Consider the following 16,048-nt stretch of genomic DNA (forward strand, 5'->3'; position numbering starts at 1 on the left):
AAAAACCTCACAAACCTGATAGGACAAGATTAGTCACATGGTTGGCAATGATTAAGGATTGTGATTTTTGTAACCAACTGAAAATATATCTAAAAGTGAGATAGAAAGAAAGAGTGAAGAAAAATGAATTAAAAAAAAAAGATTGAATAATACACACCAGGGTCTTATAAACTGCTGTAGCATGGGGGCCACCTCTTGAGGACAAACGTAACCAAGACGACCAATTGTTATTGCTAAGGTAACGCAATCACGGTTATACACCACCAAACGCCAACCAAGACATGAGCAAATGAGGGGGAAGGAGAAAAAATAAAGAAAAAACAACAAATAACTCAGAAACAGAAACCAACAGAATTTGTGTATGATAATAAACATAAGATTTCACCAGTGCTGTTTACTACCACCCCCTAAAATAAGGGGCAGCAACATATATGGCATACTCTTAAAAAAGGAAAAACAAAAGGAAAAAACTTTAAAGATTGAGAGAACACCAAAAACCATGATGAATTGCTTTTCTCGCTCAATGAAGTGTCAATATATCATACTTTCTGTTAATAAAAAGATGAGCGATTATTTGATTTAGAAATTCTTCAGTTAAAGCCAGTTGAAATTTCAGAATTTAATAATGAAATCTATGTTTTTTTCCCAATAATTAGTAAATGCGAATGATTACATTTCTGAATTGTCTACTCAAACACACTTCTCAGTTAAAACAGTTAAAATTTCCTTCTCACTTCTCCACATCTCTTTTTATAAAGTGATTTCCATTTTTGAAAATTATCTAGGAATTTAATCCAAATTTTGGCAAAGTTTTTTGTTTGTTAACATTTCCAAAACAAACCAGTGGACCATTTGTTGCCTATCAAAATCAACTGTCAAATTTTAGATATTACGGTATACACTGAATGGATTGAAAAATTGCTGTGTTATGTCAAATCCCATTCTGAAAACTCTCTAATGGTGATTAACAACTCAAGTAATAGTCCACTAATTTCATACCATATTGACATAAAGGAAATTCAGACAGTCCACTGTAATGACATGTGATATGTGGACCAATGGAACAAATATTCTGTCTTTGCTATAAAAGGCATAGCACAAAGTAGATAAACACTGTACTGATTACATGCTAATATTCTATGCAAAATGGGAATTAATCAAACATATTCACCATCAAAATTCAGGAAGTTCTTATACTTAAAAGGGCTAAAACAAGTGCAACTCAGAACTGTATTCTGCAATTCAAAGATACATACATATAAATACATTTATACACAACGTGAAAAAAAAAAACACACACAAACAGAAAACAAACCATGAAGTGCTTTAATGGTGTTCTCTCAAAAACTTACAGGTTAACCTTTCATAAAAAAAGGGTGAGGGGTAAAGAAAAATGTTTAAGGATTACTTGAAGCAAACTACACAGATAATACTAAAATCCAGCAGATTCATATGAAGCAAGAGAAAGAAAACCTATGTTCAAAAGACACAAACTATGCAACATTCTCATTAAACAGGCAAGTATGAACAATCCAATGAAACATGCGATAAAGCAGATGATGGTCCATTGAGAAAGTTCAGTGTAGGATATACTAATTTGGAAAAAAAGCAAATAACTGCATACACTAAGGAATTGGCTTTACAAAGTATTAAGATAATGATAATTAAGTTGCTAAAATCTATAGACATTAGACATTGACAATGATTTTACATAATAATTACTTCCTTTTTTGGGTAAGGAAATAAAACATTTTCTGCAGCCACTTGTATTAAGAGTAATCCAGTGAATGCCAAGTGTGTTTCTTAATCACATCAATTTGCAAAGTATTACCGACTACCTTTTGATTTACTTAGGGTAGAAATCATACTTAGAATATAATCTTATAGATAAAGCCAATTTGTTAAAGGAATTCACCAGCTGATATCCCACAAGAAACTTTAACATACATTACACTCAACATTTATTTGCAGTTACGCATTCACATTTAAAAATAAAGTTTCTTTAGGTTTAATAATAATTTTATAATGGCAAGTGTTCTAAATCTGAATGTCATGTATAGGTACTGCATTCTAAAGAGACAAAAACCAGACAGAATTCATAACCATCCTACACAAAGACTTTCACTTTTTAGCAAGAAAATCTGATTTGCTTTATGATATAAACAGTACCCATACAGCCAAACAGCCATATAACTGTTTCATAATTAAAAGATTTCCTTCCATACCAATAAACATATCAATTTTAATTACATTAGGCCAAAATAAACTTTCTATAATCAAAAAACATAAAATTAAAATGGCCTTGAAAACAATTATTATTTAGAAAGCCTTATTTTAATCTTTGTCCAGTATTTTGGTAAGACCTTCATCGACTATGAATATATTACTGGAATTACCTTAGTATATAAAGAAAGAGATGTGCCTGATTGAAAGCAAAATTTATATCTTGTATCATTAGCAAAAATCGAAGACGGTGGAAGGAAATCACCCTGAAATGTGTTCTATAGTATGGTATGGAAGGTACTCTTTAATATAAACATGCTCTCTAAATGCAAAAGAGAAACAAGCCTCCTGAATAAAAATCCCACAAAGTACTGCCTAAGTTTTCAATTTGAAGGAAAAGTATATACAAAATAGAAACTACATACGTATATACACCATTATAAACCAATTAGCCACTACCTGCAATCTAGCTTTGGCCATATTTTTACAGATTAAAAAGAAAAATCATTACTTCCAGCTCCCAGTTGCTCTCTGAATTAATATAAAAGTAAAATTTATATTGTTCCATCGTTATTTTAGCTGGGTCCATTTTGGGAAGTATTAAGACACTGGAATAGGGGGAAAGGTGATTTTTTTTTAAAGTTTCTGAAGATTGGTTATGGAATGCAGCTAAAAACAGTACATTCCATTACTGAGAATCCAAAATAGCTGTTAATAATAAGCTGGGTTTCTAAAGCTAACTTTGGTTTCTCTATGCATCTTAATTTAAAGCTAAAAGGCAAGTAATTTTCTCTTCACCAAAAACAGTTCAGTCATATGGTACCTGTATTCTCTAACAACGTCTTTGGTGTGTTGGGTCTGTTAATGATTTCTACAAGCTGGTGCAACACCATAGGAATATAAGGCTGCATCTCTATACCTAGATCATCCCCAAAAGAGAAAAACAAAAGAAAAATTTCAATGTTAAAATACCAACTTTGCTCCCTTTTTTAACTGTGACATAAGCTATTATTAATATGTAAAACTAATTTAAATTTAAAAACAAAACATGAAAAAGGCAATTACAAAAATATTAAGGCATCTAAAAATTTTCACTTTTAAAGAAGAAAAAAATCTTACCCATTTGAATGGAGATTTCTCCAATTGCCCATGTGGCATTATTGCAGACTGAAATGAACTCTGGATTTAGGTTGGTTCCCAATATTGGCATGAAATCAGCTAGAAAAAAAATGTTTTAAAATGTATACTTAACAGCAGTGTATGATGCTTTAAAGAAAGCCTACTAGATAGAAAATGAAATGCAGGCAATAAATAGCAATATTTTAAAGGTGTTGGTAAATATTTATCTTAAGAAACTGAAAGAAGCAATATCAGAACTTTCGTAGGAGCCAACTTAAGCTACCAATGCTTACAGGTAGGACAATTTGGGTACACTCAAAAAACAAACACAAACAAAACTCTGAAATATAACATAGATACCTGTGGAGAATGCTGGGAATCAATTCATTATTTTGAAAACTAGCAAATAAAGAGAATCAAGCAATGATCCTGCCTCTCCTATAGAATGTGTACTTCAGGGAAATAATTTATTGATATAGAAAATGTCTCTGCATATGTATTCTCACTATTAAATGAAGAATTAGAATATAATTTTTAAAAATCAGTGGATTTAAAACCAGGGTTTCTCAATTTTAACAATACTGATAATTTGGGCCAGATATTCTGTTGTATGTGGGTCTGTCGCGTGCCTTGTAGGACTTTGAGCAACATCCTTTGCCCTATATACCAGACCAGCAACACACCCCCAGGGTTAAACAAAATGTTCTGCGGGAGCCCCAACCTGTGGAATGAAGGGTCCCAGATTAGATTCTGGTCAAGGGCACATGCCCGAGTTGCAGGCTCAATCCCTAAGTAGGGGGCATGCAGGAGGCAGCCAATCAATGATTCTCTCTCATCATTGATGTTTCTCTCCCTTTCCCTCCTTCTCTGAAATCAATAAAAAAATATTTTTATTAAAAAAAAAAAAATCTGCAGGAGTGGGGCAGCACACAGAATTGCCCTGGTTGAAAATCAGTAATCTAAAAAATAATCATCATTATTGGTAACATAAAGAGAGAACTAGACACTGTACCCCCTAAAGAAGGGACACATGATCTGTAAAAGTCTTACAAAGAAACGAAATCCTTTCATACAAGTTTAAACTCATAAAAACTAAGTTAGATGGTTAATATTTGTAAGAACAAGCTTCACACAAAACAAGAATTCAATACACTTTCATTTAGTTAGGCTTGAACTTTATGATTTTAAAAAATATATCATAATTGATGTTATTACTCAAAGTCCAGAATACAGTTATTTTTCACAAAAGTACAACTGGGAATTGGGTGAAGAAACTTCCAGTCTATAAGAAATAAGTTCTGGGGATGTAATGTATGACATGATAACTATAGTGAACAATTCTGTAGTGTATATTTTGAAGTTGCTAAGAGAGCAGATTTTAAAAGTTCTTATCACAAGGAAAAACAATCTTTTTAACTATGCAAGGTGACGAACTTTAACTAAACTTGTTGTGGTAATCATTTTGTAATATATACATAAGGTGTGCAACATATCAAATCATGTTGTATACCCTAAACTTATAGAATGTTAGGTAACAACTATATCTCAAAAAAAAATGGAAAAGAAAAAAACCCAAAGCACAACTGTATGACATGAAAAAACCTTTTAGGTCAATGTTTTAAACCAAGGTTTATTAAATCATGCATAAACAACTATCATCCAAAAGGATGGGATATAGAAATGAAGAAAAAAAAAAAAAAGTAACCAAAATCCCATTGAACTCATGGAGTTGACAGCAATTCAGGTTACATTTTTCTTTTTCTTTTTCAGGTTACATTATTCAATAAATCCCTTATCTTCACAGAAGACTAAGACAAATGCTATGGTACTAAAACAGAAGCAAATCATTATTTACTTTTTAAGTAAATTGTTTGAAAAGTACCCTATGATATCTGAAGAAGTATGCTGCTTTGTCATGAGAAAACCTAGTAACAGGCTGCTGATGTAATGGTGAGTTCAAGGGAACAAAGAACAGGAGTTCCTGTCTTTCCTGCTTCAATCAGAGAAGCTTTAACCAGTCAAACGTACATTTAGAAATGTTGTGACTCCATGAAGTTACATTTTAATAATAAAAAACATAGCTGATGTTAAAATCACATCATAGCAGTAGAAAATATTCCTACCTATACAAGGCTTAACATGCTGAAAGCAAGCTTTTGTCAGATCACCTAACAGGGCGAAGGAACTCTGTCGAACTTCTGGCATTTTATCCTGTAAGAAATAAGCAGAAATTAACCCAAATGTGATACAGAGAACAAGGTTTCAATTCATTTTAATTTAACAGGTCTCACCTGCATGCACTGATACATTAGTGTTAGAATGTTACTTCGGGCCACTAGCTGTTCAATGTTGCCTCCAAGTCCTTCAGCCAGGCCACTGAGTAAATCAAGAGCCACTATCATAAAATCTTTATCTGGAGCCTCATATTGATCTGGTTGAGCATTGTTCAACTGAAATTAGACACAATTTTTTGAAAACTTAGTTTGAATCAATTATTGAAAAATTTCATTTGTATACATTATACCTATCCTTAGAAAAATGTTTATGATGCCAAGAAAAAGATACAATTTTTTTTTTTTTTAAATACCATGGCTTGTGCAAGAGTCTTCTGTACTAGGTTTACACAACGCTGATACACAGGTTCACAGTATGGAAGGAAGCCAGACTGCAGGGCTGTGGCAACTGAAGATAGGCACTAGAAAAAATAAAGCATGAGTGTAAAATTTATGGGTATAGTTAACATTATGATAAATGCTTAAAAATATACCAATTCAGATCCAGGTTATTTCTGAGCTTGCTCTACTAGTCTTTTCAAGCCTCTCACCTGGATGCCACTCATTTTTGTTAAGTTTGCCAGCTGGAGGTTTCCTCAGAAAAAAAAAAAAATGCAAAAAAGTTCCTAGCCCTGGCCTTTGTGGCTCAGTTGGTTGGGTGTTGTCCTGTGCACCTTTGATTCTGGTCAGGGCACATGTGGCCATGCAGGTGGCAGCAGATCAATGTTACACTCTCACATCAATGTTTCTCTCTCCCCCTTGCTCTCTCTCAAAATCAATTATAAAACAAAGTTTCTATAATGAATGTCATCTGTCAAGAACAGATTAAGTTTATGTATTCCCATTTTTTTTCTCAAATATTAGAGATATATTTACTTATCTTCCCATTCTTGTCAATGATGTAGATGGACTTTACTGGGCACATTCTGAGCCCACGCTTGAAAATAAATATATATATTTATTTAGCCATAATAACTCTTCTTGTGTTGCTGGACCCAGAATTAGTTATTGCTCTTGGTCCCAGAATTTTATACTTCTTGGCTAGGGACAATCCATGGAAGAAGTGTGACCCGTGAAATGATAGGGGAACAAGAATGACAATGACTGAATTGGCTCTACCAATATCAAGTCATTTAGGTTTAAGTTACCACATTTGATAGTGTGCCGAGTTATTTAAATATATAAAATTTCTTTTCAATTAAGAAGTATTTAGTATACATAGAATAAAACTTCAAACTAGACAGAAAGGGTAGAAAGTGAAGTCTCTCTTTATTAGCATCAAGTACCAATGCTATGTCATATATACATGTGAGTATATGCGTCTAATAGTATAAAAAAATTAAACTGTAGTTGACCTTTGAACTATGCAGGGTTTAGGGGCGCCAACCTCAACTTTTGACTCCCTCCAAACTTAAGTTGTCCCTTGGTATCCTCAGGATATTGGTTCCAGGATACCCCCTTGGACACCAAAATCCCATATAAAACAAGGTAGATCAATGCATCTAGTCAGCCCTCCACATCCACAGACTCCCAAAAGGAGATAAAAAACAGTACAGGCTTTTATGGGGGAAAATATGCATATAACCAGACCTATGCAGTTCAAACTGGCATTATTCAAGTATCATCTGTGTATTAATTATGGTATAGCTATATATCTATATCAAGAAATGATTAGATAGATGTATATGATATGGGAAGATCTCCATGAAAATTTATTAATTAAGAAGAGCAGGTTAGAGCCCTGGTTGGCATGGCTCAGTGGTTAGAGCATCTCCTGGAAACCAAAGGGTTGCGGGCTTGATTCCCAGTCGAGGGCACGTACCTGGGTTGCAGGTTTGATCCCTAGCCCCAGTTGGGGCACATGTAGGAGGCAACCAGTCAATGTCACATTGATATTTCTCTCTCCCTCTCTTTCCCTTCTACTCTCTGAAAATCAATGGAAAAAATATCATCGGGTGAGAATTAACAACAACAAAAGAAGAGAAGGTTAGAAAACATAAAATTTAACAATATTTCTTAGTATAGATGCACCATAATTAAAGTAATGAAAAATTACATATTTATCCAGCATTTTAACAGAAATAGTTAAGGTTGTAAAATTTTTAAACACTATTACCACATATACCTATTTAGATTTGGACATTTTTTTTTTTTATAAAACACAGATTAACTAAATGTTACCAGTTTAGCATACCTCAAGTAAAGGGAAGAGATCTTTATCTTCATCCTTTAACATGTTCCATTTCTGGATCAGTGGAGGCATTAACATCTGAATATATTCCTATTTACAATAATGAAAAACACATAAAGCTCCACTGTCATAAGTTAACAAGTCCATTTTGAGTCTATGAAAATTAAAATCCATTTAGAGTAATTGTGTAAAATAATTACAGAATGTATTTTAAGACTCTTTGCACCTTTAAAATTTTTATTTCTTGCCTATCTTTTTAATTTATATGACTTTGTTCTAGTTTTAAGTCATCTTTTATCCTTTTTGAAATAAAATATATAGAAATATACCATACATAAATATTACTTGATCACAATCAGGAATGATTCATGTAAGTTTTACTCTTTAGTGACTGAATTTTTTAACCTTTTGCACTTGGATGTCGAGTGTGACTTGACACGGTTAGCATCGGTAGCAGCTCATTTTATACTCTTTGAATGTATCAATAATTTGAAATATAAAAAAATCCAAATAAATAAGTTTGTATGAAAAGAAACTCCAGTTTTTTATTCTACTGCCGCGCTTTGTAAAATCTAGGGTATTAAAAAAATTAAATCCCGAGTAGAATAAAGGAATCGAGAAAAAAGCAAGCGAGTGCAAAGGGTTAATTCTGGCGCTTGTGACATGTAATATGGCTCTAGTTGTACAGTATGTTAGAAATGACAGGTCTACCTTATTGGGGCATTTGCAGAAAAAGATTCGTAAGCATTTAAGTATCTTTACTTAAACTGAAGAATCCATAAAACCAAGTAAATAAATGTAGTAATAATATAAACAAGGCGCCCCGATTCTATAGGTTCTGATCTAAGACATTCAGAAAAACACCCCTTCAAACAGAACAAAACCAACCAATGTCAAAGTAAACCCACAAATCAAGTGTCTTGCATCAAGTTTTAAGTATAACTTAGAAACACAGACAATTTCTTAAGAATTGGCATATAGCAATCATAAACCAAATCTATTCCTCAGCAGGGAATTTTGAGCTGTATTAAAATTCTAATACTACAAATCCAATCCCATACTCTTCTTCTACTCTGAACACTACTAGAGACAGTTTGGCTCCTTAGCCATATTTCTTCTGTATCAATCACTATTTAGCATTTTTAACCTATCACCCCAATCTCTAATTGTTTTTGTATTCCCCATACTTGTAAGTACTGACGAGAAAACAAAAATGTCTAGACGTGATACTCTAAAGCAGTGGTTCTCAAACTTTCTAATGCCGCGACCCTTTAATACAGTTCCTCATGTTGTGGTGACTCCCAACCATAAAATTATTTTCGTTGTTACTTCATAACTGTAATTTTGCTACTGTTATGAATCATAATGTAAATATCTGTATTTTCCGATGGTCTTAGGCGACCCTGCCAGCGGTTCTCAACCTGTGGGTCGCGACCCACAGGTTGAGAACCGCTGCTGTAGAGCCTAAGACTAAGACCATCGGAAAACACAGATATTTACATTACGATTAATAATAATAGTTAATCACAGACACTTACTGGTTTGTTTAAATGATGTCCAACTGAATCTGCTAATGTTCCTATGGCATCATAAAGAATGAGCAAGTTCTTATGCTGGTATTTGCTAAATGCAAAGACCAAGGTATCAAGTATATAAGCAAGGTAAGGAACAAGTTCTGTGCAAGCCTCCTCTTCTAGGGTAGCAAAGGCACTGTAATTAGAGAGAAAGAGAATATTAGTGTTGGGAAAAGGAATAGTTTAACAGCTACTCAAGTAGGTACACTAAGTGACAGATGACAGGTTGCTGTGGGACTTTCTGAGGAGTTACGGTAGTTGACCTATAGACTAATATGAATCTGCTCTAACTTTGCTACTGCTTCAAGAGTACAACCCTTGCCAGCACCACTCCAGATACCCATGGGAATTAGGCTGTAAGATAATTCTACTGTTGTCATAGCCAGTGAGGGGGAAAATAAAGTTTAAGAAACAGCAAAGGCTAATGTCTAGTCAGTCACATTTGTATTTACAAAATCATAAGGTGTAAGCTACAGATAATAATAAAAACCACATTAATGGTTTAATACCAACATTTCATACAAGGTTGAAAATTAGTTTCTCACTGATATACCCACTCCTTTCCCGCACAATGGACATTTTGTTATGAATCTGTCCTACCTGCAGGCAGCTTCTTGTACTCTCTTGTTGCTATCCAGGATACGCTTTAGCAATTCTGTCATTAATGGCTTCAGGTACGTGTCTGGGGGCTGGCTGACTACCCAATGTGCATAGCGGCTCAGAGTCCAGCACGTTATGGAACGTACAAGAGCCTTTTTATCAGAGAGGCACTGAATTAGGTGAGGAATGAGCTCAGGCAAGTATGGAATCATGCCTTGCATACAACCTAGAAAAAAAACCACCAAAACTTTCAGAAAATGCTTAAAATATGGTTAAAAAGCCCTTTCAGTAAATATTAAACTGACACACGCATCCATGAAAAATATTCAGATCACCTCCACTATAATAAATATACTGTAATAATCTGCTCTAAAATTATTAAATACTGAAATGAGATCTAACTGCTAAGTATCTTCCAACAGGGTAAAGAAAGCTCATTTTACTTCTGCTACACAAATTATGACTTTTAGAACTGCCTTTAAAATGCTTCAATTTCTTCTAAATAGATGTTTACAGCTAAGGACAGAATAATAACCCTTTATAGAGAATGATGACACTCTTGACTTACAATATTTTTTACACTTATTTATGGAACCAAGTTGTTTTTCTAGCAATGGGAAGGCTTCTGACATCAGAGTCCTTGTCCTCTCTATTTCCTTTATGATAACAAAAGCATTTGCAAAATATTTGGCTGGGGTTAGAAGCAAGCCGATGGCTGTTTAGTTAATAATTGTTAACCAGTCCAAAGTAAACACTTTCTAAGATGGCTTTTGGATTCAAATATCCTATTCAAGGTTAATGTGGATCATAGTATTCTCTACCCCAAACATCAGGAAAACAAGAGCAAAGCATATAAATTTGAGTCAATAAATAGTCTTTGCTTATAGAGTAACAATTTCTTAAAGTAGCTGAGTGCATTGGCGCTTGATATTTCAAATGTGACTTAAGACTTACCTTCAGCAATTGCTCCTAAAACCAAGATGCCTGATTCTTTAACAACCCATTCATGATGAAAAAGTAATTCTTTCAAAAGGGGCAAAATATGTGGCAAAAGCTCATCACGATACACATTTGCAAGAACATCTAGGGCAGCAGCAGAACATTTCCCTGAGGAAATATTTAATTCAAAAATGTTACATTAACCTCTATTATTGTTTGTCATACATATGTAAAATGAGTATTTGTTGCTATACACTTTATTCATACCTTTACAGAGTTTCAAAGAATTCAGTTAAATTGGAGGCAGTCTGTCACATGAAAAAATTCTTTAACAAGAATATGTTTTTATGACCAAGAATCAGCAAACTAACTATAAATTGGAACAAAAGTTGCCCACATGATACATAAAATATGCTAGAAAACATTCTTTACAGGCTAAGAAAAAAATATTGACTATCAGACTATATAACAACGCAGATTTCATTTAACACAATCATTTAGGAAAGAACAAAAATATAATTAAGCATCCAAATTTTCCCCAATGTGAACTAGGCAAAATGGTTAATTACAAAGTATTAGACAATGATAATATCCATTTGTTAAAAAAAGCTGTTATATTGACAAGAAGCAATAACTTACTCATCAATAAGGGTCTTAAGTTATACTGTATGGTAGACCCATACAAATGATTGTGCTGCCATGAAACAGAGGAAATCTAAAGATATAGAATGTTATATGATGCTAGAGGCCCGGTACATGACATTCGTGCATTTGGAAGGTCCCTCAGCCTGGCCTGTGCCCTTTTGCAGTCCAGGAGCCCTCGGGGATGGCCATCAGTTGGATACCCTTGTACCCTTGTGCTGCTGCGGAGGTGGGAGAGGCTCCCACCACCGCTACTGTGCTCACCAGCCGTGAGCCTGGCTTCTGGCTTCACACCGCTGGTGGGAGCGCACTGACCACCAGGGGGTGGCTCCTGCATTGAGTGCCTGGTAGTCAATGCGCGCCATAGTGACCAATCGTTCTGCCATTGGGTAGATTTGCATATTAGCCTTTTATTATATAGGATACTAGTGACCTGGTGCACGGATTCCCGCACATTGAAAGGAAATTAATTAGAAGGTGGCCAGCAGGGTGGGACTGGGCGAGATGAGCCAGACATGCCCTGGAGCCAACCTCCTGTGGTCCCTCTTGGGCCGGCTGCAACTGGGTTGGCACCGTAGCTCAAAAGGCGTCTGCGGCCCTAACCGGTTTGGCTCAGTGGATAGAGCGTCAGCCTGCAGACTGAAAGGTCCCAGGTTCGATTCCGGTCAAGGGCATGTACCTTGGTTGCAGGCACATCACCAGTAGGGGGCGTGCAGGAGGCAGCTGATCAATGTTTCTCTCACATCGATGTTTCTAACTCTCTATCCCTTTCCCTTCCTCTCTGTAAAAAAATCAATGAAATATATATTAAAAAAAAAAAAAAAAGGTGTCTGCGGAGTGAGTGGGGTCCCTCCAGCAGGTGGGGTCCCTCAGCCTGGCCTGAGGGGATCGGGCTGAAACCAGCTCACTGACATCTCCCGAGGGGTCCCGGAATGTGAGAGGGCACTCTGCAAAGTTGCTGTCATACAGGGTCTGGAACACAAATGCAAGTGTGCAGTAAACCAGATTCGGGGCCAACAGTGCTCCAGTAACAACATAACCCACGGCTGAAAGTGGAACTGCGCAGCCCTGTGAGGAATTGGGCTCCCTCCTCTCTGGTTTCACAGTGCGTCAATTGATAACTGCCGCTGCCAAGTCACTGCAGTTTGGCAGCTGTTGCGTTGAGCATCTGCCCCCTGGTGGTTAGTGTGCGTCATAGCGACCAGTCAGACGGTAGGAGGGACACTTAGCATATTGGCTTATATATATATATAGATATGGAAAAGAACCAGCAGAGTACACATAATCTGATTTCACTTTTGTAAAGTTAGCCTTCTCTCCAAAAAGAGATATACATGTTTTTCTGTGCACAGAAAAACTTCTGGAAGGATATAGAGATGGGAGAGATGTAAAGAGGAAGTGTCCCCCCATCAACTGTACATTATTACTTTTGAAGAGTTATCTATATTATAATGTTAATCCACCCCGCTCTGAACATAAAAGCAAGGATACAGTGGGAGGTAACTTGTGAAAGTGAGATTTGGGTTCTAATACTAGATATGTCATCAGTACTATGTTGCTCACGGGCAAGTTTGTTGGTGCTGCAAAGGTTCAGGAAGTCCCAGTTTGGGATGCCATTAATGCCGGGGTTCTTGTTCCAGCATTAAGAAGGGTTCAGCAATCTGGAAAAAGGCTGTGCGTAGATTAAGTAGGAGTCCAGAGACGAAAGATAATTTTGAAAGGAATTGGGGGATCAGAGGAGCCTAGCTGAAGGAGCTAAGTTCTCCTTGTCTCAGGACCCCTTGCTTTTTATTAACACAAATTGTCCTAAGGCAAGGTGGAGATACACTTCAAAGGATAGGGTTTCTGTCTACAGAGTCCATTGTCAGAATGGGGAATAGCCTAAGGCTGTTCAGGTGTTTGGCCAACAGGAGGCAATAACATGTAGATTAAGATGCCCTGAGCTGTCTGGCAGCAAACAATCATCCTATTCAGGTTTGGGGGAAATGCCGTTAGCCATTCAAACAGGTGACTACAAATGTGACTCGGCCCTTATTGAGTCCCCAAGTTCCATCAACCTTTTGATGAAACTCTTGCAATTATGACATGCTGGAACTGGCTTCCGGCACAAATTTCTCTTTTTGCAGTTTGCTTACCTATGGAAGGCTGCCAGAAAGATTAAATGTGATATGCATGCTAAGTCCTTGGCCTAGTGCTAGGTAAATTAGGCATTCTAACTGTTAGTTATAGGAAACTAAATGGGCAACAGAGGAATTAGCATTATTTCACCAAATGAATTACACAGTCCAGGCTGATGATTCATGTCCTTAACCACTTCATAGTTACTAGAAATCTAAACACTCTGAATTATAGAAGTGGTTCTCACCTGGGGCAGTTTTATTTCCCAGAGGAAATATGGCAATGCCTGGAGACATTTGTTGGTTATCACAATTGTGTGTGTGTGTGCGCGCGCGCGTGCTGCTGGCATCTACTGAGTAGAGGTCAGGGATGCTGGTAAACATCCTATAATGCGCAGAAAGCCCCCACAACAAAGTCACATGACCCAAAATGTCATTAGTGCTGAGGTTGAGTAATCCTGAACTAAAGCAGTGTAGTTTTAAAAACCAGTAAGCAAGCAAGCAAGCAAGCAAGCAAGCAAGCAAAACACAGGTATCTAAGTTCCTCCCAACAGTTTTTAATTAGAGTGTGGTCTAGAATGCCCACAAAAGATGTGGATTTGCAGCTAAGGATGAAAAGAAACAGAGATTTAAAAAAGATATTTTGTAGGTTTGACTATGACAAAGCAATTTATATTTTAGAATTATCCATGATAATCAGCCAATTCTCATGCAAATTAGTACAAAAATAAGTTTATGTAAGGAAAACAGAAAGTTTATGGCCAAAGTTTATGGTTCCTATTTTTAAAAAAAATATATTTAAAGGAAGGGAGAGGAAGAGAGAGATAGAAACATCAATGATGAGAAAACCATTGATTGGCTGCCTCCTGCACAACCCACAATGGGGATTGAACCCGCAACCCAGGCATGTGCCCTGACCGGGAATTGAACCGTGAACTCCTGGTTCATAGGTTGACGCTCAACCACTGAGCCACACTGGCTGGGCCTTATTTTAGAATATCAAACAAATTAAGAAATGATAGTTTGAATTATATTTAAAGAATAAATAAATGTAAGAACAGGTCCATCAGAAAAATGCAAACCAAAACCATATCTACTTTACATATACTAGGACAGCTATGAAAAAAAGTTAACTGTTGGCAAGCAAGAAACCGCAATTTTAAGACACTGATGGTGGGAAAGATAGTGGTGGAGCCATTTTGGAAAACAGCCTCGTAGCTTCTCAAAAGGTTAAGCAGTTAACAAATGACCTAGTAATCCCACTCCTAAGTATATATCTAAGAGAACTGAAAACATATGTCCATATATACACTTTACAGAAGCGTTCACAGCATCACTACAACAGCCAAAAGGGGGAAACAACCAAATGTCCATCAACTGAGAAATGGATAAATAACATGTAGTAAATCCATATAATGAGTTATTTTTCTGCATGCTACAACATGGATGAATCATACACCACCACATATTGTGTGGTTCAATTTATAGAAAATGTCCAGAACAGGCAAATTCATATACACAGAATATAGACTAGTAGTTGCTTAGGGCTGAGGGACTCGGAGAAAATGGAAATGACTGCTAATGAGAATGGAGTTTCTTTCTGGAGTGATGAAAATGTCCCCAAATTTACTGTGGTGATGGTTGCACAAGTCTGAATACATTAAAAACTGAATTGCACTGTTTAATGGGTGAATTGAATGGTATGTAAACTATTCCTCAATAAAGTTGTTACCAAAGCAGGCAACTGTGCTTTTCCCTCTCCAACTTACTTAGATTCCAGTCAGAAATTGTATCGTCATCATCAATTTCATCGTCATCATCATCTTCCTCTTCAATGCCATCTTCATCATGCTGCTGGGCCACTGTCCTTGATCGATGAAAACGTGGCCTTATATCCTGTTCACTGTCAGGAATCGTTTCATCTTCTTCAACATCACCCTGTGTTTTTTAAAGGGAAAATTTTGGTGATAATCATTATCCTATATAATAAAAAGGTAATATGCAAATTGACCCTCACACCCTCACAAAGATGTCTGCCTACGACCAGGGCAGCAGGGGGGTTAGTGAGGGACAACCAAATGACCGAACAAGCAGGCTGCGAGGGGCGACCAGGCCAGCAGGGCGGGGAAGGGCAGTGAGGGGCAGGTAAGGGCCACCAGGGAGGTGAGCGATTAGGAGCCAGCGGCCCAGGATTGTGAGAGGGATGTCCGACTGCTGGGGCTCAGGCCTAAACTGGCAGTCGGACATCCCCTGAGGGGTCCCGGATTGGAGAGGGTGCAGGCTGGGCTGAAGGGACCCCCCCACCCCCGTGCACGAATTTCGTGCACTGGGCCTCTAGTAGATTAATAATATACACATGAGTGAAAGAAC

The 16,048-nt window shown here is 36.6% G+C and overlaps 1 protein-coding gene across 1 annotated transcript in view; it reads right to left on the minus strand.

Moving 5' to 3' along the window:
- Positions 1-16,048, minus strand: part of TNPO1 (transportin 1) — an 84,007-nt gene that overhangs the window by 6,885 nt on the left and 61,074 nt on the right. Inside the window, exons 11-21 of the mRNA XM_028139626.2 lie at positions 15,448-15,616; positions 10,935-11,087; positions 9,981-10,206; positions 9,345-9,516; positions 7,810-7,896; positions 5,930-6,037; positions 5,634-5,792; positions 5,466-5,553; positions 3,343-3,441; positions 3,047-3,142; positions 158-233 (exon numbers count right to left, since the gene is read on the minus strand). Coding sequence (XP_027995427.1) covers positions 158-233; positions 3,047-3,142; positions 3,343-3,441; positions 5,466-5,553; positions 5,634-5,792; positions 5,930-6,037; positions 7,810-7,896; positions 9,345-9,516; positions 9,981-10,206; positions 10,935-11,087; positions 15,448-15,616 — 1,433 coding nt within the window. The remainder of the gene's footprint in view (positions 1-157; positions 234-3,046; positions 3,143-3,342; positions 3,442-5,465; positions 5,554-5,633; positions 5,793-5,929; positions 6,038-7,809; positions 7,897-9,344; positions 9,517-9,980; positions 10,207-10,934; positions 11,088-15,447; positions 15,617-16,048) is intronic.

This window comes from Eptesicus fuscus, chromosome 4 (genome assembly GCF_027574615.1).
Source record: "Eptesicus fuscus isolate TK198812 chromosome 4, DD_ASM_mEF_20220401, whole genome shotgun sequence".
Lineage (NCBI taxonomy): Eukaryota > Metazoa > Chordata > Mammalia > Chiroptera > Vespertilionidae > Eptesicus > Eptesicus fuscus.